The 27,966-nt window shown below is 33.9% G+C and overlaps 1 protein-coding gene and 2 pseudogenes across 1 annotated transcript; 2 read left to right on the forward strand and 1 right to left on the reverse strand.

Annotated features, from left to right (window-relative positions):
• Nucleotides 1-587: 587 nt before the first annotated feature.
• Nucleotides 588-5,483, reverse strand: LOC107632549 (Calmodulin binding protein-like protein). Its single transcript, XM_016336220.3, has 7 exons — nucleotides 4,629-5,483; nucleotides 4,168-4,246; nucleotides 3,374-3,426; nucleotides 2,764-3,251; nucleotides 2,301-2,461; nucleotides 1,653-1,859; nucleotides 588-1,556 (listed from the first exon to the last, which is right to left on the reverse strand). Exons 1-7 carry the CDS (start codon nucleotides 4,718-4,720, stop codon nucleotides 969-971), a joined length of 1,668 nt encoding a protein of 555 aa, XP_016191706.1. The 5' UTR covers nucleotides 4,721-5,483; the 3' UTR covers nucleotides 588-968.
• An 8,344-nt stretch (nucleotides 5,484-13,827) lies between these two features.
• Nucleotides 13,828-14,906, forward strand: LOC148578047 (uncharacterized; annotated as a pseudogene).
• Nucleotides 14,907-15,750: 844 nt separating this feature from the next.
• LOC148578048 (uncharacterized) lies at nucleotides 15,751-17,402 on the forward strand (annotated as a pseudogene).
• The last annotated feature ends 10,564 nt before the right edge of the window (nucleotides 17,403-27,966 follow it).

The raw sequence follows: 27,966 nt of genomic DNA on the forward strand, positions 1-27,966 counted from the left end.
TTTTTCCCCTGCAAAATCCTAAACCAAATATATTCCAAATCTTTTGTCTTTTGTTTTCTCAAAAGGGTATTTTGGCACAAGTAAAACAATCAAGAGACAACCACCATATGTTGATTAAAAAGCCAAAAATTGGAAAGTAAAACAAAGATCATTGCTATTGATGAACACCAAATAGATAATAAGATCGAAAATGGGAAGCAATGCTTGTTTTATGCAAAAAGAATGCAACGATTTCTTTTCATCTTGATCTTGGACAATTTCAGAGCTCCATGATACAATAATAAATCATTAAGACCAAAAGCAACCTCTTAAAACATTTTAGCTAAATCTTTTTTGTTCTTTTAATCAAGACATGGTTAAAGAATGTCCACTTCCAGAGTCAGACAAAATCCTCTCAATTTCTAATTTCCTGGAAAGTGGTTAACCGTATTTAACAATTCACTTGATTTCTTTATGCCGTACTTCCGTAACAGTAAACACAGCAAAATACAATGATCTTCATCCTATTTATCAAGTATCAACTACAACAGAAGGGACATTCATTAATTACGAAAACATATGCGCGAACACCTAAAAACTCAAACCAGGGCAAATAATATCCACAGCTGATATTATTGGACAAAACGTGCTTACAAAAATTATGATCCATAACAATGGCTTGGATCATGATTCATGAAGAACATCCTACCAATATAATAATTACTACTACTGCTGCTACTACTAGTACTACCTGACTAATAATAAGCATCTGCCAACAACCAGAAATCCTCTCCTGACTGTAAAATACTTATTTACAGCTTTAATCTTTGAAGACAACCAAAAGGGAGGAAGGAAGAGCAATTACATGGCTTCTGGCTAGCTATTAGAGCCTAAGCACATCAACATGTATTTACATCTAAAGAGAAGCCACGTTAACTCTCTTTCCTCTGTAAAACTGAACAACAGATGTACAAAAGCAACTGGATACTTCATGTTCTTCGCAACTGCCGCTGCTGATTAGCATCGCTTTTTCGTTTCCTCACCATGAACCATTTTAGGACGTTGGTTACCTTTCTCCATCTCCTCTGAGCTTTACCGATGGCAACAGATGAGCGCGTCAGCATGAAGCTATCCACAGCGCTCTGCAAATCTTGATCGGTATCGAAAAAACGCAGATGATCTTCGTCTCCAAATGCATGGGCCATTGGATCAGGGTCGCAGATCAGAGTGCTGGCAACCTGGTGGACCGGAAAACCAAGACTAGTAGGATCATATCTTAAGCCCATGCTGTCAAAGTTCGGCAAGCAGAAGTCATCCAAGGCACTGGTGCCTCCAACAGAATAAATGGATGACATGATATCCGGAGAAGAGGCACTTGCTGGTGTGTAAGTGGGACCTTCAGTCTTTTGAGGAGCCAAAAGTTTGTTGGCACTGGATCCCTCGGTATTTGGTGAGCTCTCGGAGTAAAGAACATTAGTTAGATGTGAAGAACCCTCCAAAAGAGATGCTTCATCTTCATAAGAGGAAATTTTTTCGCCTTGTTTAATTGCAGAAATGACCAATTCTTGAGCATCAGCCTGATAATGAAATGCATCTAAAGTAAGTATTATAAAGAAACAAAAAAGGAAAGGGGAGAGAATAAAGGAAGTAAAGAAGTTAGCAGAGGAGAATGCCTTTTCAGTTTCCGACAGCTTATGTACCGGGACATACTCACACTCAGAGAGTAGTCCCGTGACTTGTCCCACAGCATTGAAGACCACACCAGCTTTCTGTTGAGAGGAGGGAGGGAAGTAAACATGCCTCGTGGTATCAATTGTACAAGTTCGAGCATGCTCCACAGTTATTTCCCACATCTTTGCAGACATGCCAGTGCCCAGTATCTGCACATTCCAAGCAATGAATTTATTCAGTTTCCTAAATAAACCAAGTACATAAAGTATTGCCAGAAATGATGAAAATGCTCATTAATTCAGAACAGTGGATGACCGAAGAAGTGATGTAAAGTTATTAAGATCAGATGTCTTTGACAATGTTTTTTTTCCCATTTAGTGCAAATATGCCAGTAACAAGCATGGGACATCCTCGTCACCATGGTGGTGTGATGGTGTCTAACATAATAAAACCATAGATGCATACCCAAAAAAAAAAGCCATGGACGTTTTTTTCCCCTCAAATCCTTTAAATGAAAAATAAATAAATAAAAATCAAACACGAACAAATGTAGAAGAAGCTCAACAACACACGGGTAAGGTTTATTAACTAGAAGTTGCAGAAAATGTATATACAAAGAGAGATTAAAATACTGCTCGAGTAATTCTTACACTGCGTAGCTTTGCAGGATCCAGATTCAGAAGTGTAAGAAAATCTTTCACGCTGTAGATCTTTTCCCGACTCAGACGTTTGTGGAAAGCTCCATCCTTGCCTATCTTCTCCAGTCTCCAAACTTCATCAAACAGATTAGGAGGGTGGTGCTTCTTGTACACTGCATCGGAAAATAATAAAATTACAGATACATGATAGAAAGTTCATTCATTTATACCATTTATACCATCACTTATTGATATAGGTGAGCAAGTCCAGGACTAGTAAGCATCCTTAAGTTTAAAACTATATTTTCCAGTTAACGAGGTTTAGATAATCAAATCCAACATTTCAAATAAATAACAACTATATTGTTGCTTTTCATTTATTTGTTTATTCGACACTCCTGGTCCAAATATGTCTGTCGAAAACCCGACCTCATAGCATCTATTAAGTAGAACTAGGTTATATAGAGAAACTCACATTCTCCTCGGTGATCCCTAACAATGAATGACTCTGTCTTTGCTTCTCTTATTCTAACGCCATCAAAGTTGTCCATAACTTTTGCACCAAGCCTGAACCTACGACTCCTTGTCCAGCTTGAGTTATCTGTAAATGAAATTTCACCAACCATACCAGTCCCATCTTTAAGATATACAGCTACATCTCCGGTAAGGAGGGGTTTTTTTCCTTCTCTCTCCCTCACAATGTTGCTCTTAAACTCTTCAGGCATCCAAATTTCACTTTCATCTTCAAAATCACCCTCAAGGACCACAATTTCCACCTTAGCTAAGGATTCAGGTCCTGAACTAACAACTTTCCCTGTCGACACATCAACTAATACTACTCTTAAGTTGGAGCCATCCTCTCCTTCAATCCGAGCTCCAGTAAACACTGGAAGAGAAATGTTGTTTTCAAACTGCAGCTGCAAGCTTCTCAATTCAGAAGTATGCATCTCCTTTCCACCAGTCCTGAAAAGAAACAAAAAGACGGATGAGAAACAGCTAGCATTAAGCTAGACAACTTTGCTTCATAAGCAGCCAACAGTTCCAAAAACTGAAATATAAATTGTAAACAGAAGACTATTTCTTACTGTTTCAGGCTGGTTAAATGCTTCCTTAAGGCCAATTCTACTTCCTCCTTAACCTGAAAAGATGTAACATATATGATTTGCATCTGACATCAACTATCAGCAAGACAGGAAAAAACATATCTGCAGCACTACTTAACTCCATACCCATACCAAACATAATAAATTAACAATGCATCCCCTCATTGGTTCCTTTATCACATTATCAGAAGATTACAAGAGGCAAGACTAACCTAAAATCTCTAGTATTATTCATGTACTCAGCATGTGTGCCTTCCATAAATTAGAAATTAAGAACAGAGTTTGTATTTGTATTTGGCAAAATACTTCTCTTGGTCAAATTGATGCAGTAGTTGTCTTAGTTAGAGCCCAACAAACATGGTGAGTGTCTTAGGGGACCAATAGTGAGTTAACTGAACCAAGAAGACCTTCAAGTTTTATGTTTCTCTTTGTTTTTCCTTATTTTTCAGTGTAACTATAGACAAATTGCATGAGATAGTAGACTAGCAGTGTCCCACATTTTTATCATTACATGCTTGAAACCAACACGGAAGTAGTATCTGCGGCTGGACGGGAAAGGGTACATATCCATGGTTGTTTTTTTCTAAGGCATAAAGGGTTAATCAAATGAAGGATGCCATTGCCCAGAAAACAGAAGGAAATACTAAAAGCAAAATGACCACATACCCATGAATACGAAACAGCCGGACAAACATAGAAAACGGATTGAATACGAAAAAACAAATGTAACAGTTACCATATAGATAGCAGTGAAACAGGAGAAAAAGAGTTCATACCACTCGACGAATCAAGGGCTCTAAAATCGGCTCCAGCAAATGCTTGACTGACTGTATCCTCATCAACTCGCACACCACACTGAACACCATCCATTCACAATAATAACCAAGTTAAAAAATGTCAAAAACCAAACTCAGCAGTTCTGCTAATCGAATCAAATGCTCTATATGCATAGGGAAATCTAACAGAATAACCAGCAGCCTGAAAAACAAATGGCATTGGCCCTCTCTAAGATGAAATTACACCTACTTATTTCATGCATTAGAACAATTCAACTCCCCTAAACACATAGCAAATTTGATCGGGCTCATTCACTCATTATTTGCATTGGAGTCATAATCCTATACTAAATTCAATCGCCGCAATGCGCATTCATTTGGCAATTCAATTCCCCTCCCTATACTACCATATCCAACCGTAAGAAACAAAAAACCTAAAAGTAAAAAACGAAGAGCAGTACTTGGCAAAGGGTGGATGCCTCGGCCGCTTATCGTCGGGAGTGGAAGTGTCAGATTTGTGCTTAGCATCTTCGGGGCGCCGCTTGAGCGACATGGCGACGGCGGCGGAACAGCTAGGAAACGGCGGCAGAGGCGAGGTGGTGGTGTTTCATTAAACGGCGGCAAAATAGAAAAGATGCGGAGAGAGAGAAAGAGAGGAAGTATTTATAAGCAGCAGAGAGCAATAAAAAGATGCAGCAATTAAGGTAAACGACAAGAGAAAGGAAAAGCCGGGTAGAGTCCAAGAGAGGGCGGGTGGAATGAAAAGAAAAGTGGTACTTGTTTAGAGGGTGAAGGTTGGTGTGGGATGTTTCTTTCTAACCCATTATCTCAATTTGTTTGCGTCTGGGATGTTTCTCTCTTCCTCCTCTGCTTAACCCTTTGCATTCACGCAATAATAACAATAACAACAAACTATTAGATACAGGGCTGCCTTGCTCTTTGAAGGAGAGCACAGCAGAGGTGCTGAGGAAGGAGGAAGAGGAGAGCAAGTGTGGGGTCCACTCAAACCGCGTATTGCGACCAGGTAAAACTATCAAGTGGACCCCGCCAAACCCACCCCAATCCTCTTCCTTTCTTTCTTGTTTTCAACTTTCAACGCCCTCATCTATATCTATCTTGGCGCGGATCAACCATGAACCAAGGCCACGAGGTTCATAAATTGAGATTAATATTCTCATTATCCTGAACATTTTTGAAATGCCCCAAATTGGGACGTTTTGGTTATTTATACAGGAGATAGGGGTAGATACAATTTATTCAGCTAAATTCCTTATGTTGTCTAGCTCTAGCGGTAAGTTCACCACTTAGACAGGGTTGGAGATTTGAATATTGTCTATAATTATAAAATTCTTAAATTAAAATTTAAATCTATAATAAATTAAATCTTAACTTGTCGAATTAAAAAATACGATTAGAAAAAAGATGTTTTGAGGAATAGTAAGCAAAAAATTTAATCTTTCTTTGTTAAAAAAATAATGTATTATTCTCTGTATACAAGTTATTTTTTTATATAAGCCTATACAAGTCATTTATATTCACGCATGCACGTTTTTTCATGCCATTATTACTCGTTATCGTCGTCATCAACACTACCTCCTTTTCCTCCTTCTTTCTTCATCGAAATTTCTTTTCCTCCTTCCTTTTTCTCCTTCTCCTCCATCATTAGTTATCTCGTTGTTGAAAATAATGAATAATTCAAGTTCAAACTGTCAATTGAATCATAACAAAATTGATTATTCTTTTAAATCCAATCAAGTGGTTGAGATGTGGTTCGATTTCAATTAATGTTTTCATTAGTAGTTTATAATTCTGTAAGTAAATAATGTTTTTGTTTGCGAAAATTGTTGTTCTTCGTTGATGGTTTGAATCAAATGTAATGTAAAAATTCCGCATTAAAAAAAATATTTTTCTATATTTGCAACAAATTTGGGTGTAACACGAAGATATTTGAGTGTATTGTATATTTAAGAATTTTCGATGTATGTGTGCTGATAAGTTCTGCATAATTCAAAACTCTTCTTCTCTTTCCTCATCACCTTCTGCTGCTTCTTCTTCTTCTTCTTTTTCATCATTATTATTATCATCTTTTTTTTTCTTATTCATCTTTTTTTTTCTTGTTTTATCTTCTCAAGTTTCTTCTTGTTTTACTCTCTTAACAAGAATAAAAACAAAAATAATCAAACAAAGAAAAAGAAAAAACATATAATGGTATAAAATTACTTGAAAGATGATGAACTTACATTTATTCAACTAAAAAAAAAATAAGGAAAAAAGAAGAAAAAATGCAGTATTAAAGGAAACATTTTTCTATATTTGCAGCAAATTTTGGTGTAACACGAAGATATTTGAGTGTATTGTTTAAAAATTTTCGGTGTACGTGTGCTGATAAGTTTTGCATAATTCAAAACTCTTTCTCTTCCTCCTCCTCATCTTTTGCTGCTTCTTCTTTTTCATCTTCTTATTTCATATTGTCATAATTCTTCTTGGGAGAAAAAAATCAAACAAAGAAGAAAAAAAAATACATAATGTTGCAAAATCAATAGAAAGAGGAGGAGAAAAAAATTGTAGCAACAACAGCAGTAATAAAAAAAACAACGATGAAAATGAACACGTGAAGAAATAGAAGGAGAAACGCAAAGAAGGAAGAGAAGAAGAAGGAAGAGGATGAGGAGAAGGAAAAACGCGTGATATAAAGAGGAACAACGTGATTTTCACACGCGCGTTATGTAAGTGGATTTTGTTGGGTTAGGATTAACTTGTATGACTTGTATGTCAAAAAGACTTGTATGTATAGCAGTACGCAAAAATAATATAATTATTTGATGATTGGTCATGAATAGGAGTGGCAAACGGGCACACCCATTATATCTTCACAAAAATTCGTTATTTATTTGCTCCATCTGTCTATTGAGGCAGTTCTAAATTTCTACTCGCTCCTATTAGCGGGTTGGCGAACCATCAATTCTTTTTTTTTAATATTAAACCATTAAATATTTAAAAAATATATAATTTCATAAATATTTCGATAAATTTATAATTTTTAAAATATAAAAAGATTGTAATTTTTAAATTCTCAGACACTAAAGTCTTTATAACTCTAAATATCTAATAAACAAAATCATCGACTAAGTTTTTTAAAATAAAATATTAAAATTAACATTGTCCAAAATAAAATAAATATTGTCTAAAATATATAATTAGACATTATCTAAATTTCTAATCAATCAAATATAGTTCAAATTATAACTTAAAATAAAATGAACAAATATTTTAAATACAAACACAAAAGTAACATTTAAATTTAATTATCATGTTAAAATCAAAAGCCTATCTCCGTGTCGTTCCGTTGAAATCCGACAAAATCTATGGATTAAATGATGTGAATTAGGTAGACCCTTTTATTATAGCAATATCAAATTTTTAATCTAATTTATTATTTTGACGAGCTATGCGAATCAACCCAACAAGCTTCTACCCATTTGTTTTCCCTAGTCATAAGATGCATTCCATAATTTTTTTCAATCCTAAGAATCATTTTAATTATTTATCTTTTCTTTTTAGATAATAGACTTCACTCGCTTACCTAACAATAGACATTATTGTTGAACGGTTAAATCAATTAAACTGACTCGTTTAAGAAATAAAATTTTAGGTACAAATTATTGGAGTCATTTATTAAATTAGTCTATTTTTGTGGTATAAAATTTTGATAATATTTTAAAATATAGCTAAAATTAATATTATATTTTTTATTTAAGAATATAATTAAATTAAAAAATATTGTCAAATACTAAAAAAAATATAACCTAAATGTTAACTAACTTTTAAGTGTTGTCAAAATCTACATATATTATAACCATAGTTAGTATAGAATTTACCTTATTAAATTTGTATGTTATTTGTTTAACAAAAAATGCATCATTGTTTGTTTCATATTAGGAACATAATATATCAATTTTGAATTGAAAAATATGCATAACATTTTATTTTTTTGGTTTCTAATAATATTTTTCAATTCTACATGTTAAAAGACTAATTTATTGTGGATCGAAAGTTTTATTTAAGAATTTATTGTTGGCTAATAAATTGCTACGTATACAAGACAGAATTCGAAATTCCTAGACCCTACACTCCCTAGGCCTAAGTAAATTGATAAACTAATCACTAGATCAATCCAACTTAATTATGTATAATATTTTATAAAGACGTGTAAAAAATAAATAAATAACCAAAGATATTCTTCATTCAAATTATTCAAAATACTTTAACAACCTTATTTTAAAATAATATATTTTTTTCGTTTTATTGTTTCAGGGAAAAAAATGGAAATACTTCTTTTCTCACTTTTTTTTCTCGCTTAATTGGAGAGAAAAATTAAAAAAGATAATTATCACATAGAATGATACTGTAATCTTTATTAAAAGTGAAGAGTGGAGAACTTTATTAAAGAAAAAATATGAGTTTTAAATCATGCCACTCTTAATTTAAAAATAGTGAGAATATATTTTGGTATTCTTTCTTCTTTTTTCTTTTCTATCTTCCTTTTTTTGCATTCAGAAAAGATGAGTTTAAAATTCTCTATTTATTTCCCCTCTTATATTTCTCCCTTACTACCTATAGTAAGGGAATCATAAAATGAAATGGATTTATTAAAATGGATAGATCCAAAGTTATATCGCTGTATCGTATACATCTATCTAACTTCAAGCTTTGGATTGTTTGGACATAATACATTGAAAGGAATAATTTAACCATTATGTTATGTTACATGTATATAAAAAATTAATTATTAAATTAATTATTTATATAAAATATATATTAAAATAATTAGTAAAATGATTGATAATATATATTAAAATAATTATTACTCGCTCCTACTCGTTCCGGTATATATATATATATAATATATAATTTTAATATATAATATGTGTAATATATGTAAAATAATTAGTAAAATAATTGATAATATTGTATCATATATAAAATTTTACTTTAATTTATGTTATATATGTATGTGACGATGGTTATATAAATTTTAAAATTTAATTTTATTTATTAGATTTTAATAATTATAGGGGTGGGTACCCCGCGGAAGCGGGTTAGAGTTCAACTTTTTACTACGCGCAGGTAAGAGCGAAGCGGATTTTATGTGGGTTATTGTAAGATGGGACGAGGTCGGATAGAGCAAAAACCCATCCCTGCCCACCATGTTACCACCCTATTCATATGCATAATAATTTATAAAGAGTTTGTTAAAACAAGGAAAAAAAATTGAAAGCTTTAAGGGTTGATAAAAACTATATTTAAAAGATTAAAAATATAAAAAATATTTTAAAAATATATTATTTTTTTAATCATACTAGTAAAAAATTAGGTCAAAATCTAATTTCTAAAACTATAATAAATTTAACATTTGATTATTTTATTACTTTCTTTTAAATCTTTTGGGAATACTTTGCTATTTTGATCATTCAAAAATATTTTCGTCTCTCTTTAATATTTTTAGGATCAATTTTAGTAGTTTATTTTAAAAATTTTTATTTTAAAATTCTAATAATATAAATCAATTTATATAGTCATTTAATCGTATTTATCTTTTTAGATAATTATTTACGCATTAATTATATCAATAATCATTTTTACTAGCATGACTATACATAATTAAATAAAATTAGATTTATTTATAAATATTCAAAAGCAAAAATGCTCTATAAATATAAAAAAATATTCACCAAATTAATTATCTTTTTACAAAATTTATTATAAAAATATTATATTTTTAATATATTTTTCAATAAAATAATAAACTATTAAAATAATTAAACTTGACCTAATAAATAATTAAACATGTGGCAATAGAATAATTACATTTTTTAACAGTATGATATATATATATATTAAAAACATACCAACGAACTCCACACATTCTCTTTCTCTCTCTATCTCCCTTGTTGGTATTTCCCAATTCTACTATATTACTTCTATTCTATTAGTCTCGTTCAACATTATTAGTTCTAGTAAGTTTTATTTTGAAGGAGGTTGGTCATATGTTCAAGTGCTATATATTTAGGTCATATGTTTAGCATTATTACATATAGTTCAAGTGCTAGATATCTGATTAGCATTATTATTAGTGGATAAATAAACAATCATAGCTTAGTTGGATAAGTAACAAATGATTTTATACTAGATTGCATAAAATTATTGAATTCAATACGATGATAGCCTAACTACACATTCAAATATTTTTATATTTAAGTTTAATTAAATTTAACAAAAATTACTTTTATCATATCATAGTATCACATGCACGTTTTAATAACGTAACTTTTTTATCTTCGTCTTTTCTTTTTATTTTTTCATTTTCTTCTCCTCCTCTTCCTCTTCTTTCTTCTTTTAAATTCGTACACGTAAGTTCTTCTTTGCTCACGCAGATTATTCTTCTTCCCAACATTTTGCTAACAAAAACCAACATTTTGAATTGAATTTGAATTTATATAATGGACAACGTTCGGTTCATTTAGTATTATACATGGTTTCGCTTTGATAATATTTTCAGTTCATTCTAGACGCAGGTGTTTCTGAATTCGAATTTATATAATGGACAAATATTCGGTTCATTTGGTATTATACAATAGTTTCGCTTTAATAATATTTTTGGTTCATTTGCAGTCCAGATGTGTTGTCGATGAATAATTTGTCCCAATGGTTGGAATGGCTTTCAAGACAAATTGAATGAAATGGAAAGAAATCTAATACAATTTAATAAAGTGATAATAAATAATTTCAATTCTTTTTTGCTAAAAAAACTCAATCATTAATAAAAATACATCGAATTCAGTTTTAAATCCAAATAAATCTCAATTAAACTAAGAAATAAACCAAAATTACTTAAGAAATAAAAAATTTGGCTAATACTTATCAGCAGCATCAAGTGAACCTCAATTAACACACAAATGAACCAAAACAAATTAAGAAATGAACCGAAATTATTTAATGATGACAGTAGAGAAAATCAGAACTAATAAAAATGTTCGAAAAATGTTGGTATTATTAATGATGACAATAACGAAAAAGAAGAAAAACTTGCATGCGTGAATTTAGAAGAAAAAGAAGAAGGAGGAGGAAGAAGAGGAAAAGGAGGAGGAGGAAGAAACAGAGAAGAAAAAATGAGAAGAAAATGGAGAAAGAGAAGGAGAAGAAGAAAGAAATGCGTGATTTGAAAAGTTGTTATAACAATTTGGTTAGACTTAGTTAAGTATTTTGCTTAGATGTAGAGCTTTATTTATACGATAATATAATTATATTTGAGTAGTTTTGATTTTTGTTTTAAATAAATAAATTAAATTCAATAAAAGTGTAATTTAATTTGTTGAACAATTAAATTTAAGATAAATCAAATTAAATTAAATTAAATTAAAACTTTTTCAAGGAGTACAATAGAGTGTGATATAAAAAATGAATATATTTATCAAGAGAGACTACTAAAAAAGAAGATTCCATTTAGAATTATTGATCAATGTGCATGTATAAATTTATCACAATTGAAGTGCTTTTATACGGTGAGATCAGAATAGAAGTAAGAGAAAGTCTAGGAGGCCAGCACTTTTGTTGAAATTTAGCCAGTACTTAACTATAAAAAAAATAATTAATTTTATACCATTAGATTTTATCTTACACCATTAAAAATATTGATGATGGCTAATTGATGACTAAACATCACAAATTCTGCTAGTTCCCTAGCACTCCTCTAAAAGTAATAGTAGCTTTGGAAAATGCCAACAAGAAAGAGAGAAAGAGAATGTGTACATAGAGAGAGGAGACACAAATTCTAACCAAAAAAAAAAAAATAGTGTAATGAGAAGTTTCTAGTTTCTACTAAATTATTTTGGGTTAAATTGATTTATCTAAAGGTTATTTCTCACACTAAATCGGTGTATAATATGGCGTTTCTTTTTAGTAAATTATTTTTGCTTAAACCATTTGTATAAAAATATTTGTATAAAGATATTTCCAAAACAAAAAGTTAAAATAAGACAATCCAACAATATGGAATAAAAAAAGATAAAAAACAGTAATTTACCTCATCTATCTTTATGTAATATGGTCGATAAAAAGATAATGTATGCATTAAATTTTGTAGCAACCTCCTATCTATTAAAAGACAAACTTGAGATTAAATTGTTGGTTTTAAGCTAATAAATATCCAAGACTTTTTAATAGGCTTAAAAAAAAATACACCAGCCAACTTTCAAACTTTAACATATAATTGCAATAGTTTGATGAATCCTCCTAACAATTGTTGCTGCCTTGCTGGATTATATTCCAGCACTTTAAGGCTGAATTTATTTATAAAAACGGGATATTAAAATAAAAATATTAAAACATAAAAATTGTGTTTGATTGATGAGATATAGATAAAAATATTATGTTTAGAAATAAAATTAGTATATTTTGTGTTTATCTTGATAGAAAAAATATAGAGATATTAATAAAAAATAAATTTATTTTTTATTTTTTAATTATTTTTATTAATTTTTATAATTATATATATATATTTTTAAATTTTTTAAATAAAAAATAAAAAAAAATTAAATTTTTATAATTTATTTTAATTTATTATTAAATAAAATATAAGAATACAAAATTTTGTATTTTTTTATATCTTATTTTTAATATTTTATTTTATTTTATTCTCAAACAAATGTAGCGACAGGATCAACCAAAATAAAAAAAATTTAGCGTGCAATGACATTGTACTAATCAAATAGATAGTTGTCGTAGTAATTTAATGAGGTAATGACCAAATCAGTACCCGAAAGATTGAAACGCTGACATTGCGGTACTTGACTATTGTAATCGACAAAATGGTACTTGGTTAATTTTAAAAACCGACAAACGTGTCCATGAGCTTGCCGGACCAAAGCTCCGGTGAGGACAATGCTTACCTGGATACCGAATTTTGCTGACAAAACATGTTTTATTTGAGTTGTAATTTTTAATTAAGTAATTTGTTAGTCTAGGTGCAAATTAGATCAATTGAATTTGATTTTGCCCCAAATCAGAGGTCTTTGCCCTAATCCCAAATTAACAAGTGCTGTTACTGGTTGGTGACTTACTGTGACTTAGTGTTTCACTAGGAGTAACACTAAAAGGTCACGTAAAGAGGGAGAGACGTTGCTCTGGACTCTTGGCGCGAAGAAGAACGAAAATGAGGTGAGGTCAAAGCCGTAGCGTCAAGAGTGAGGGTTTGCTAGTGGCATCATCGCGACTCCATTCTTCGCTAGGAAGAAACCTACGAAGAGGTAAGTTCGCCTTCATTCCATCCTCTCATTTACGTGGCTTTTGTCGACAGCATTATGATCATTTTGATTGTTTTATTCATTGTATCTTTCTTCTACGATTTTTTAGATGGATCGTCTAGTTATGTTTGTTTATCATTACATGGGTGCCTTGAAAAGGGGTGTTGACGGTAATGTGATATACAATGGGGATTTAGTAACTGAGATACACAGGGTGAATGTGGAGACATGTAATTTATTTTTTGTTGAGGGGTTATTTCTAGACTTGGGTTACCTTGGATACAATGAGGTGTACTGGCTAGAACTTGATTTAGACTTAGGTAAGGGTCTTAGAGTGCTTAGGACAGATGCTGAAGTCATGAGAATGTGTGAGAGTGCGATGAAGAATGACAACACTTTCCACCTATATTTTGATCATCCCATTGATATCAACCCTGAAATCATTGATGAAGAAGTCGTGTCTGATGGTAGTAGTGATAGTGTGGTTGAAGTCAATCCAGGTGGTGATAATGTGAACGAGGTTAAAGTTACTAATAAGGTAGACGATCAGGCTAATGAGAAGGAGAATGAAGGTGTGAATGAAACCAGTGGTGAGGTTAGTGAATTGAATATGGCTCCGAGTGTTGTTGTGAAGGAGAATGTGAATGAGGTTGTAAATGAGGCCACTGTTGATGTTAACGAGTCGAACGAAGGTGAGAGTGGTGCAGGAGAAGAAGCTGCGAATGACGGGAATGAAGAGAAAGACACTAAAAGAGCATCAGCTCTAGAGAAAAGTGTTAAGAAGGTTAGAAAGAGACATCCAAGACCACCACCTAGTAGTTTACCCTGAGAAAGAAGAGCTGCCGAGAATGAAGTTTCTGAGAGTAATCCTCGAGAAGCTGAAGCTGTGAATGAACCCACAGAGGAGACCTATGCTGATGATGTTAATGATCTGAATGAAGGTTCTGATTTTGGAGAACCTTTTGTGGATGAGCAAAGGCCAGAGGAACCTGTTACAGAAAATTCAACAGGTAAATTTGTTGTTTTTTTTGTTAGAGGCTATGTGAATAAAAATTGCATCAATTGTCATGTATCTCAAATGACTCTGCAACAGATAATGTAACACAAACAAGTGAGAGGACCAATGCAAGGAGAAATCATCCACGGCCTCAACCTTCTGGGCAAAGAATTGTACCTGGAAAGGAGGATGAAGCACCAAGAGTAGAGGTGCCTAACCCAAATAGAGAAGATGGCGAGAGTGAACCGGAGATGTACCAATATGAATCTGAAGAACTTTGTAGCCCTCCTGCATCTGATGATGAAGAGGAACATGTATTTCCTCAATATAATCCCAACACGCCATATGGGAAAATAACTCTGGAGTTGAATATGGAGTTCGAGACCATGGACCAGTTCAAAGCAACAATGCAGAAGTACAACATACAGATTGGGAGATAGGTATTCTATCTTAGGAATGAGAAGAAGAGGTGTAGGGTGATTTGCTATGACCCAGACTGCCCTTGGTTGTGCTACTATGCCAGGACCAACTACCTAGCATCCTTTTAGATAAAGACATTTGTGGATGAACATACGTGCCCCAGAAGCAACAAGAGTAAGTCAGTTTCATGTTCTTGGGTTGCTGAGGAACTGGTCCCAAAGCTCAGAATCCATCCCAACATAATGCAGAGGGAGGCACAAGAGTGGTTTAAAGTGGAGTATGACATTTCAGTTAATGAGAGGATGATGTATAAGGCTATGGATAAGGCCAAAGAAGTTATTGAGGGAACAGAGAAAGATCAATACCTAAGGCTTAGAGACTACCTGAACGAAATTATGAAGGCTAATCCTGGTTCAAGAGCCAACATGGGGACTACTCCACAGCCAGAGGGGTTGCCTAGGTTTAGAAACTTGTACATCTGTTTGGCTGCTTGCAAAAATGGCTTTAAAGCAGGGTGTAGACCCTTTATTGTTTTGGATGGGATGTTTTTGAAAGGTTACTTTGGAGGGCAATTACTAACAGCCGTTGGTCAGGACGCGAACAATCAACTGTTTCCAATAGCGTATGGAGTTGTTGATGCAGAAACTAGGGAAAATTGGAGACTCTTTCTGGAGGAGTTGCACACTGACATAGGGGACTACAATGAGAATGGCTGGGTTTTTATGTCGGACCAGCAAAAGGTGATGTGCACTATGATCATTTTTTTGAATTCTTGTATGTTTCTAGAAGTTACTTTTCAAATGTCTCCTAATTATTTGTGGTTATCATTCAATGCAGGGACTAATCCCAGTATTGCAGGACGTGATGCCGGGGGTGAAGCACAGATTTTGTTGTATGCATATGTGGAGAAATCTGAACAAGAGATGAAAGGATAAGGAACTTAAGGCAGCATTTTGGCAATGTGCAAAAGCAACTACTGATCAAGAGTTCAATGATGCAATGGGAGCTGTAAAACGGATCAACAAACAAGCATGGGAGTATTTGTCAAAATTTGAACAAGAACAGTGGTCGAGATCAAGGTTTTCAGAATGGCCGAAGGTAGATAGTTTGACAAGCAATAACTGTGAGTCATTTAAGTCAACAATTGTGGGTCTTCGGGGGAAGAGCATTTTGACAATGCTTGAGAAGCTTAGGTTCTACATCATGAAGACAATGACAACTCACAAGGACTCACTGATGGCTTATACTGGACAGATAGCCCTTGTACAAGTCAGTAGGTTAGAGAAAGAAAAAAGACAAGCCAACTACTGGGAAGCACAATGGTGTGGTGATGATTAGCACAACCAGTTTGAAGTAACAAATTGGCAATATAAAGTGAGAGTCAATACACGAGAGAGGACATGCTCATGCAGAAAATGGCAGCTGACTGGACTACCATGCTGTCATGGGATTGCAGCAATCCAGAGAAAGAATGAGAAGTCTGAAGACTATGTCCATCACAAGCTCACCATTGAGGCATATAATAGGACTTACATGTTTCACATTAGCAACATACCGAGTCAGGAGTACTGGGAGCATCACGAAGGGCTGCCATGTCTGGCCCCTCCATACAAGAGGCCTATTGGTAGACCTACAAAGAAGAGGAGAAAGGATAACACTGAGCAAAGTTCTGGCAGCCAATACAAGGCCAAGAGAAGATACGGACGGATAACGTGCCAAACCTGCAAAAGGGTGAGTAAAACAAAAACCAATATTAATATCTATTTACTTTACATTTTATTTCCTATCTGTAAGTTTGATTAATGCTGATTTTCCTTACTCATGTGCTTTTTGTAAGGCTGGACATAATAGCAGAACTTGTCCTGAGAAAAGAACTGGAACAGCAGCTGAAGAACCAGATCTTGATGAGGAAAAAGCTAGGGAGCAAGAAGCTAACTGGGAGGAGAGCATGGAGGCTGCACACGCTGCACATGTTGCAGATGAGGAAGGCCTCACTCAAAACCATCCACAAAGTCAGCTTGATCAGGTAAAGAATGTGATTTATGTTACCTTGTTATTCCAAACTGTTGGATCTGTTTCCATAAAAAGGTTTGTTTTCATGAATGGACAAATTGATGCAGAATAACATCAATGATGGCAACACTACAACAAATGCTTCACCCCCTAATGTAGCCACTATACCAACAGCAACTAACTTGGTTGGTCCAACAGCTACTTCAGAACCAGCACCAGCACCAAAGAGGAGAGGCATACCATCTTTTGTAAGGGGCAACCCAGTTCCACCAAGAGGAAGAGGCAGCACCACTCGAAGAGGACTGGTAGCCACTACAACACCTTTAACTCCAACACAAAATGCAGCAGCTGCACCACCACCTCCTGCTCAACCTAGGGTTGTCAGGCTTGATGTTGGGTCTAGATCCCAAATTTCTGCATCTCCATCCAATGCTGCAGTAACATGTAGTGGGAGTGAGTCATTGTCTCAAGGTCCATTAGTTAGGCCCACTCTTCAGGCCTAACCTACAGCACCATTTAGGCCACCAACTGTGACTAGGGAGACCATGACAGCAGCAAGCCCAGCCACACAGAGCAGGTTCACAGGCTTCATGCCCATCCCATCCTTGAAGAAGAAAAAGCCATCCGGACCACCACCATCAAAGCCATCAACAAATGACAAGAACTGAGCTGAGATTCTTGGGTTTTTTAGTTTGTTGTTAGCTCCATTTTGGACATGATTTAGTTAACATGCACCCAACTGCCATTATGGCATGTAAGTGCTAACCTAGTCTTTCTATGTTTTGTTAGTGTCATTTTGGGTCTGTAGCAGTTACTATGAACATGTGTCATTTTGCTAGTCTTATTTGGGGCCTGAACTTTGTTACTCTGAATAGTTAATGGTTATAACTTGATGTTATGCTCTTGGTGTTTTTATTCAGATTCTGTTCACAAATCTATTTTACATGGCTTACATATACTCCATATATCTTGCTCACATCACAACAACAATAACTCAGTCAAAGCACAAGAAGAACACAGCATACATTAAATCATCTCAATTACAATGAGGACAAGATTACAAAATTTCAAAGTCTCACTGTTATACTATTATACTGTGCACTGTCTACCTACTTAGCCAAACTAAACATAATCAAAGCCACATTTAACCCAATCAAAGTACACATAAAAATTAGGCACAACTCAACCCTCTTTAGATGCTCCTTCATGTCATTCACCACAGATAGTATCATCATCATCCTTTGAATTTCTTGGCCATCCCCACAGTCGACATTGATTCTGCATTTCTTTTTTGGTTCTGATTTGCCCAACATATTACTATTCTCTGAAGAAATTTCTCCTTCCACACATTCCGCTTGTATTTCATCCAACCATTGAAAATACCCGCAATGCATTTGTGTGTTCTAGCACAACACGAAAATTTCAAAGATCAGAGAACAATCGAATACTAAAACTGAATAAGCACAGACGACAAACCAAGAAGGGATATTATTCTACTTCCTCACATATTCATCACAATTCCAAGCTTACCTTCTACATAGGGTAGCGTAGAAACTATCTATCAGGGTTGCTACTTGTCTTTGACTTCAACGGAACCACTGGAAGGGGACAAAAGTAACAGCCATCATAAGTTTTGCTCACAATACCGGAAGTACCATCCACGTAGAAGGCTTGCATCGACGACTGCCTTCTTAGCGTTGCAGCTTCTCCACGAGCCTTTGCTGTATGCATCTTCCAATTTTGGATCCCCTCATGCGAATGAACGAACAGAGAGCAGTATTGGGGATTAGGGCAAAGACCTCTAATTTAGGGCAAAATCAAATTCAATTGATCTAATTTCCACCTAGGCTAACAAATTACTTAATTAAAAATTACAACTCAAATAAAACATGTTTTGTCAGCAAAATCCGGTGTCCAGGTAAGCATTGTCCTCACCAGAGCTTTGGTCCGGCAAGCTCATGGACACGTTTGTCAGTTTTTAAAATTAACCAGGTACTATTTTGTCGATTACAATAGTCAGGTACCGCAATGTCAGCGTTTCAATCTTTCGGGTACTGATTTGGTCATTACCTCTAATTTAATTTGGCAATTAGTAAGTATAAAATATCTAAAATCAAACAAGTAAAATATAATTTTCTTTTTACATTTATGCCACTTACGGAAGAAAATTAGTTCTATATCTTAGTAATCATTATATTTATAACTTCTTCAATTTTATACTTCCATATAAATTTAAACAACAAAATCTGGTTGTATTCTTCAATCTATTCCTTAAAAAATATATTAGTCAAACAAATTATAGAGAATTTTTTTTTGGCTAGACATTCTCAAAGAAAGAGAAAAAAAAGAAAAAAATTACACAATTATGCTACTATCTAAACAAATAATTTGTTAAAAATTATTTGTTAAAACTGACCAAATTATATAATTAAGATTAATTATAGCTTCATAATGAGCTAATCAGTCAGTCACTTTATTTATCTGCATCTCTCAGGATTTAATCAAAGTGAATATCCCATTTACTATAACAAAAAATGTTTAACATTTTTAACATTTTTCCTACAAAACACACATATTATTACTATTGTCAATAATCTCTAGTTTGCTCAACTAGTCTTTAGTGTTGACCCAACCAACACGACTCAATCCTAAAAGTCACCAGGCCCTTCTATATGAATTTAGTAAAGCTATAACTTGTTATTCGATATTATCTCTTCCTACAACACTTGCACAACGAATTAGCTTAATATATTTTTTTTATATAAAACTTTCACACAACTCTATCTTCATTCCCTCATGTCAATCGAATTGATTGTAAAACCCATAAAATTGATTTAAAAGCAGCAAGTCCATTAATATAGTTTCTTCCGCCATTAAAAATTTCATAATGCAATCTATTTTTTGATAACTTTTTTTGTTTTGATTGGTATTTTGTGATTTAGCTATATTTATGGTTTCAATTTTCAAAATTGAAATGCATTTTTGTGTGTATGCAGCATGCACAAGTGTGTATAATTGGGTTAACCCTAAATAATAAATAAAGCAAATGCGCTAAAGCCATAAAAACACTAACATTAGTTTCCTTTCTTCTTACATTGACCTCTATTAATTTACTCTCCTTGTTCTCACACTCTCAGACACCCCACACGACCACACCGTATTTTATGTCAGACACTCACAATGGCGAGCTAAGCCTCAAAGTGGTCCCTGAAGTTATACTCGTGCTTCATAGTAGTCCCTAAATTTAATAATTACCCAAATTTGTCCCTGAAGTTAAATGCCGGGACTCAGTGTTGTCCTTCCGGCACATAACCTCTAGCTGGCATAACCGGAAGGCTGATCTGGCTAACGTGCTGACACGCTGGCAACGCTAACGGCTAGCTGAGGTGGATGAACAAATTTTGTTGACTCAATTTGGTCCCTAATTCGAAGTTATAAATCCCTAATTTCCAAATTCGAAGATCAATCTTCAGTGCCCCTTCTCTTCTCTTCTGGTCTCTTCCATTGGTTTTTCTTCAGCATCTTGATACCCAGACGGCAATGGCTAGCGTGAGCAACGCTGCTGGGAGCTCAAACAACCCACGATCGTTTGGAAGCATCATGAGAATAATGAACAGGAACAGGGATTTACGTTTGCCAGAATGGTGTAGATGCGGTTTGAGACCAGTGCTGCAATGGTCAACGATGGATTCTAATCCAGGAAAACCGTTTGTGAGTTACCCAAACTACAATGTAAGTGGTTGTTGTTGTTGTTGTTGTTGTTGTTGTTTGCTGTAATTCTGGATATAAATTTGGTTGATTCTTTATCTTGGTGCAGACTGTAGGCAAGAAGTGGTGTAGGTTGTTTCTGTGAATTGATAAAATTCTTGAAGATGATGTGATCACATGTGATGGTAGAACAAGCCCTTCAATTGACAATGAAGAATAGAAGATGAAGTTTGCTTGAAAACTTGGAAGATTAGAGTCTGAAGTTAGGGTTCTAAAAGTGGGTGGAGTTTTGGTGTTATCTTTATGCTGCTGCTTATAGTAGATGTTCTTCTCTTAAAGTTAGATAGGCAATTTGGCCAATTGTATCTGGGAAGAAACAAATGAGATGTTGATGTTCTTGCTGTAGTTGTACCTGTCAGTTTGTTTGAAAGAAATAAAAATTAAAGTGATTGAGAGTAGTGTGCTTGCATATTTTGAAAATTGGGGAAATAATGTGAACTACCACTTTATTCATCCAAAATATAATTTTTGTCAATAAAATGGGAATTGACAGTGTTTGAAATGCATCTTAATTGCATATAAGAGTACAAAATAAAACAAAAAATCTGACACAGATCTCTTCAAGAAAGTCATAATTCATATTTCATAATGTAGTGATTACATCCAAAATAAGGCATTATAAATCTAGAACAATAGTCACCAAGTATATCAGAGTTGTCAAAACATAAGTGTCATAAGTTTTCAACACTAAAATCTTCAACACTGGAATTGTAATTAAGAAAGCATACACAGTAGATTACTTGACCCAAACAGACAAATAAAGACACCATACTGGAATTGGGTCGAATTTGAGTAGACTGTGCGAAATTCATCCAATCTAAATCAAATCGTATACTATTAGAAATTACTAAAATAGCGACCAATTTTAGTGATGATTTAGTGACCGATATAGGTCTTCATGGACTAGAATAAAGTTAGTCGTTCTAGCGACAGAAAAAATTGGTCTCTAATAGCTACCGACTTGACTACTGATTAGTTTTTTCATAAAGTTAGTTGCTAAAATTAGTTGTTATTTTTTAACTTATCAACCGAATTAGCAACCAAAACAAAAAAAGTTAGTCTTTAGAGTCTGTTGGTCACAAAATTGATCGCTACTTTTTAATTTAGCAACTAATACAAAAATACACTGAAAAATGGTTGGTCACTAATTCATTCGCTAAGCAAGTGGTCGCTAAATCAGTTGCTAAGCATTAAATAGCGACCGATTTAGCAACCAACATAAAAAGTAGGCTGAAAAATGGTTGGTCGCTAATTCGGTCACTAAGCAGGTGATCGCTAAATCGATTGCTAAGTATTAAGATAGCGACTGAAATAGCGACCAACTATAAAATGTTGGTTTTAAAGTAGCTGGTTGGTCGCTAAATCGGTTGCTAAGGAGATGGTTGCTAAATCAGTTGCTAAGAGTTAATGTAGCGACCCATTTTAGCGACCAACTATAAAATCCTAGTTTTTGAGTAGTTAGTTGCTAAAAATTGGTTGCTAATCCTTAGCGACTAAATTTGCGACCGATCGAAAAATAATGTTATAAGTTAATTAGTTACTAAATCGATATCTATTTTAAACATAATAAAATACTAAAATGGTAACAAATTAGATTTCAAAATCAATTAAGAAAAACACAACTTTTCCACGCTAATTTTTCAACCTTCTCCTCAGACAGTTTTACTCTTGCCGCTTCACTCATTCTCCGCCATAGTGGAGAGAGAAGTCGCTTACTGTCGAGTTCTCGTCAGTGCCATCTCGCCTTCTTGAGTCCTCATTGCCAGCTGCCCCTCCTCGCGTTCTTCTCGTCGTCTTCCTCTGCTTGTTTTGCCATTGTTCATTGTCACATCCTTTTTTTCTCACCGTCGCCTCCTTTGTTCGCAACGCCTCCTCTACTCACTCTTGTGTCGCAGATCATTGCATCGGCGTCCATATCCATCGTTGCTTGCATTATGTTTTTCTTCTCTCACTGCCGTCCAGATCTGGTAACTTCTTCTTTGGCAACAATAACAACAGCAGTCTTTCGGTGAAGCTGACATTTGTAACACTCTAACTTTTAGCACCTCATGATCGTACTAAAGGCTTAGACGTTACTTACCTCTAACCCTTTTTATTTTATACTATCTTTATTTAATATTAAACTTTCGCGAATACGAATCGGAATTTTAATTAAGAAAACGAGAAGTTTACTCTTAATCACTTAATCACAGAGATACATACATATTCACATAACATTATATACATAGACTCATCTCAGGATTCTCAAATACAAGTCCTACCCCTCTAAAAATTAAAAGACAATAAATGGCGAGGGGAAAGTCAAAGACTAAACTAACTACAAAAAATACGGATACATATTTACATAAATCTCTGATGCTCAGTCACGGCTCCGCGCCAAGGATTCCTGAACTTGTTGTTGAAAGAGAAATCTGTAGGGGGTGAGAACATCATCCTCGCATGTTCTGAGTTGGGACAGTGAATGCCATAAAAGTAATGAACGAAATGCGAATAATTGACTTTACTCGGTAAAACTATTCTTTTATCAAACCTTTAAAAATACTTTTAAATTTTACTTTAGACAATTAATTGCTTTCTTTAAAATTTTCGAATTTAAAATAAAACTCATTTAAAACATTAATTCTTAATTACTTCAATACATAAACTAATAGTACCAGAGATTCAATTAAACAGACGAACAAGGCAGAATAAGACAACCAGCATAATCACAGAGAAAATACAACAAGCAAAACACAATTAAAACACAAATGCGCAAACAATATGATGCATGTCTGTCCTAAGCAGGCCATGAGCTCACGCGTCGGTTGTCTACCCGCAACCCGATGTTACTCGGGGCGAACTTCGAATATGGTTTCTTTACCGTGTCAGTCAGGCACAATTATCATCATAGGCGAACCCATGTCAGTTAGGATATCTTGGCATCACGGTAGAAATAGGCTATCAGTTAGGCGAACATTCCCGCATTAGCAACCTCAGGCTATCAGTTAGGTGGGCACTTTCGCATTAGCAATTTGCACAAAGGTCCATTCAACATACAATATGCTATCAGTTAGGTAGACATTCCCGCATTAGAAATCTTAGGCTATCAGTCAGGCGGGCACTTCCGTATTAGCACTTTGGCGCAAGGCCCATTCGACATACACTGTTCATGATTCATTATCCGTTTCAGTTATCTCTTTCATATATGGCTCCTCATTTTCTTCTTCTTTATTATGCCTCCACATCACCAATTACATATACACACCTCTGTGTTACCTATATTATTAAATGTACCTCCACATCACCGCTTAATTACACATACCTCCGCATCACCAAATAATCAACTACTCTTACCTCCACATCACTTCATGGGTATATTTTCAGTCTTAGCATCAAAACCTTTAATTTCTAAATACCCAAACTTCTTTAAATTTTATTCAAGATAAAAGTCATTTTGATACATAAACCAAGCTCAATTCCTAACTTAAAACAAAAACTTTTCTTAATAGATTGAACTCAAAATATTATACTTTTTTTAATAAATAGAAATCAATTAATACGATTCTTAAATCAAATTTTCTTTTAAATAACGCTTTAAACAAGCTTCGGAGTTTTATAAAAAAGTTTTACAGCATTACTTCTAAAATTTGGACTTTGCCACTCTTCATGGGTTCCTGCCAAACCATCCTCAATTCTCAAAAACTCCTTCTTGATTATTCAAACAAATCAAATTCAATATTATAAATCCATTTTCAATTCTCAAAGATCACTTCCAATAAGTCAAATTTTTAATATAAAAACTCTTTTCTCAATTATGAGTAAATATGTAAACCAAATCTTTTTCTAACATAGAGTCATTTTTTTCAAAATAAGCTTGTAAATCAGATTTTCAAAATAAAATTATTTTTTCGTATATTTTACAAAAACTTGACAGAACCTCTCCTTAAAATAGACTTCAGTACCCTCACGTGCTCTATCACTTTCATCATTCCTTAACTTATCTCCATCCATACACTATTCTCAATTCTTACATCATTTTACCAAAACATACACATAATTTATTCACAACCACAGTTTCGACAACTCTCATCATAACCAGCTATAAATTAGAATCTTTAGCATTCTCAAACATTCAAGAAATTAAACACGTATTCATTAAATTCAATTATTTTCACAGTCACAAATTCAACACAAATTCGTCATTCAACCAGTTCAGATAGTCATAAATTATTTGCAATTACTCATTAAACTTTTGAGCATTCATGAATTAAAAGCTTATAATTTTAAAACGAATCCCTTACTTCTGTATGAAATCAGAATCAACGAAAATTCTAGAGAAGTTTTTTGACCGAGCTGCTGAAGAGAAAAATGTTAGAAATCGTTTATGCCTTCTAAAACTCCAATTGGCTGAACTTAAGGGAAAGAAGAGCTACGTCATCGTCAACTTTCACCGAACAAAAATGACGCTAACGTGTAGAGGAGAAAGATACAAATATTTTTATTGGATTATATTTTTTATCGGAATTACAGATCATAAGAAATTGAGCTCGGAAGCGTTAAAGATTCATGGTTTCTCGATCCTCTCACTCACGGCTTACTCTCTCTTTTTCTTTCAAGGTTGGTTCGGTGATGCATGAAGAAAAAGAAAGTATGATTAGTGACGATGGTGATTAATAAGGATTTGTGGTAGTAAGGCTTATTAGGTGTCATTGGTTATTAAATGAATAAAACATGTGTCATGGTTGCATAGATATATGTATACATATAAGCCACGTCCTTTATTTCTTTTTCTTTCTAAAGAGTTCGGCTATAATGAATGAAAATGATAAAAGAAAATGATGCTAATGAATGATGGTTTGTGGTGTGAAAGTATTATTAGGTATCATGAGTATATATAAGTATAATAGCATGCAAGCCACATTCATTTCTTTCTTAGTTCCCTTAATGACATTAGTTATATATATATACATACTTGTACATGAGCCACGTTTGGCTTTTCTTTATTCATGTTTCCTTAATGCTTCAGCCAAAGGAAAGAAATAAATAATAATAATAATAATAATAATAATTAATTTAATTTTGTCTTATCAAAATATTTTTTGATAAATAATTTAAATTTAATAGAATAAGTTCTAATTAAATTAAACTTCTATAATTATAAAATTTTATTTAATTATTTTTTTTGTTAAAAATAATTTTTTTAAAAACTAAATTTTAATATAATATAATAACTCATAAATAATTAATTATTTAATTTTTTAAAAATCTGAGATCTTACAACATCTCTCTCATGCTTCTCTTTATTTTTATTCCTTTCATTTAAGGTACTTCATCTTCATACCTCTAATTTTAATTTCTAACTATAATTCTAGAGAATTTTTTACTATTTTAATTTTGATTACTTTAATTACTCAATCGTTGATATCTATGTTTAAAATACTATAGGACTAATTGTATGTTTTGATTGTGTTACATAATGTGTTAATTTGAGTTACTGAATTTACTACTCGCCATTGTGAACACTAGCTGTAAGTGAAGGTGGTAGGATAGATCATGTTCATCGCATTATTGGGAGACTATTTTATATTTGCATATTATTTTTTTTTTGCAGCTGTTAAGTCACAATGTCATGAAAATAGAAAAATATTTTTCTGGTTCTGATAAGACTTTGAGCAAATGTACTGCTGAAACATAAACTTTGATTGAGAGTATGATTTATCAAAGAAAATTCCATAACACGACTTGCTGCTAGAAGAAGTTTGAGCTATATTCAGTTATTGATAGATTTGAACCGGGTCTTGAACCAGAGCCAACGGAATAAGCTTCTAAATCAGAGATGGATGGGGAATGTGGACCTTCTGATAACTCCACCAGGCCCTTTCGCACCAAAAAACAGCCCATATGGATGAAGGACTACATGGTACCCTAAGCTGAGAAGCAGCATTGCAAAACTCTGGGAAAGTTAGTTACGTAGACTTGGGTATATGAATTGCAATAGCATAGTGTTAGGAGTATGAAATATTTATGAGAGTTTTCTCATTAAGAGTGAGTTCCCACTCAAATAGGAACACCCCCTTCTACAACGTTCTTGTAATTCAGATTTTACTCTTCCATTTCTTCAATCAATAATACATACATACATACCTATATTTCTTCTTAACCCTCATTGTTTATTATACCAGTCTAACATTTGGTGCTTTCATCGAGAGTTATGGCCATTGCTGATGAACTCACCCGCCAAGCCGAAATCGCAGCCCTTTAGTGTGGACAGGTCGAGGTATCCAGCCAGCTTGAGTCTGATGAGCAGATATTTTATACGCTTTTTGGCATCACTTATAGTTTTTAGTATGTTTTGTTTAGTTTTTATTATATTTTATAGGTTTTAGTGTTAAATTCACATTTTTGGATTTTACTTTGAGTTTTTGTATTTTTATACAATTTCAGGTAATTTCTGGTTGAAATTGAGGAGCTAGAGCAAAAGTCTGATTCAGAGATAGAAAAAGCACCGCAGATGCTGTCCGGATCTGATTTCCTTGCACTCGGAAGAGCTTTTCTGGAGCTACAGAAGTCCAAATGGAGCGTTCTCAATGGCTATGGAAAGCTGACTTCCAGAGCTTTCCAGCAATGTATAATATAGTCCATATTTTGCTTCAGATTAGAAGGCTCAAAACTGGCGTCTAACGCCAGCCTCTTGCCCCCTTTCTGGCGTCCAGCGCCCAAGGAGTAGAAACCAGCGTCCAAACACCCAAAGAGGACCCCCTAAATAGCGTTCAACGCCCTAGAGACCTCATAGCATGTGGATCTTATCAAAACTCAGCCCAAACACTCACCAAGTGGGCCCCAGAAGTGGATTTTAGCACTAAAAAGACTGTTTTAGCTTTACTAGTCATTTGTTTAGTATTTAAAGGATTAGATTTATGTTATTCAGACCTCTTTTACAGACCTTTATACCATATTCGAGTTTTATATTGTATTTTCTTTTCAGTATGAGTTTCTAAACCTCCTAGGTTGAGGGGAGGAGCCCTGCTGAGTCCTATGAATTAATAAAAGTATTACTGTTTCTCTTCGATCCGTGTGTGATTAATTCTAAGATGTATATTCGTTCTTCAACATAGTGAATAGGATGACCAGTGACAATCAGCTCTGTTCATCATAATAGGACCGCATGCTTGACAACCACCCGTGTCTACTTGGGTTCGTGCGAATACTTCAGTGGAAAGCATTGAACCGCTAGCTTGGTTATACATCTTTCAGACAGCTAATCCATGACTTCGTTGGGGACTTCTCGAGACACCAGTTCAGTCGATTTACGGGGAGATT

Source organism: Arachis ipaensis, chromosome B1 (genome assembly GCF_059453495.1).
Source record: "Arachis ipaensis isolate K30076 ecotype BB chromosome B1, ASM5945349v1, whole genome shotgun sequence".
NCBI lineage: Eukaryota > Viridiplantae > Streptophyta > Magnoliopsida > Fabales > Fabaceae > Arachis > Arachis ipaensis.

Coding starts and splice junctions, on each gene's coding strand:
- LOC107632549 (XM_016336220.3), bottom strand. CDS start 4,720: ATGTCGCTCAAGCGGCGCCCCGAAGATGCTAAGCACAAATCTGACACT. Junction 1,860..2,300: donor ATCCTGCAAAGCTACGCAGT/GTAAGAATTACT, acceptor TGGAATGTGCAG/ATACTGGGCACTGGCATGTC. Junction 1,557..1,652: donor AGCTGTCGGAAACTGAAAAG/GCATTCTCCTCT, acceptor TTTCATTATCAG/GCTGATGCTCAAGAATTGGT.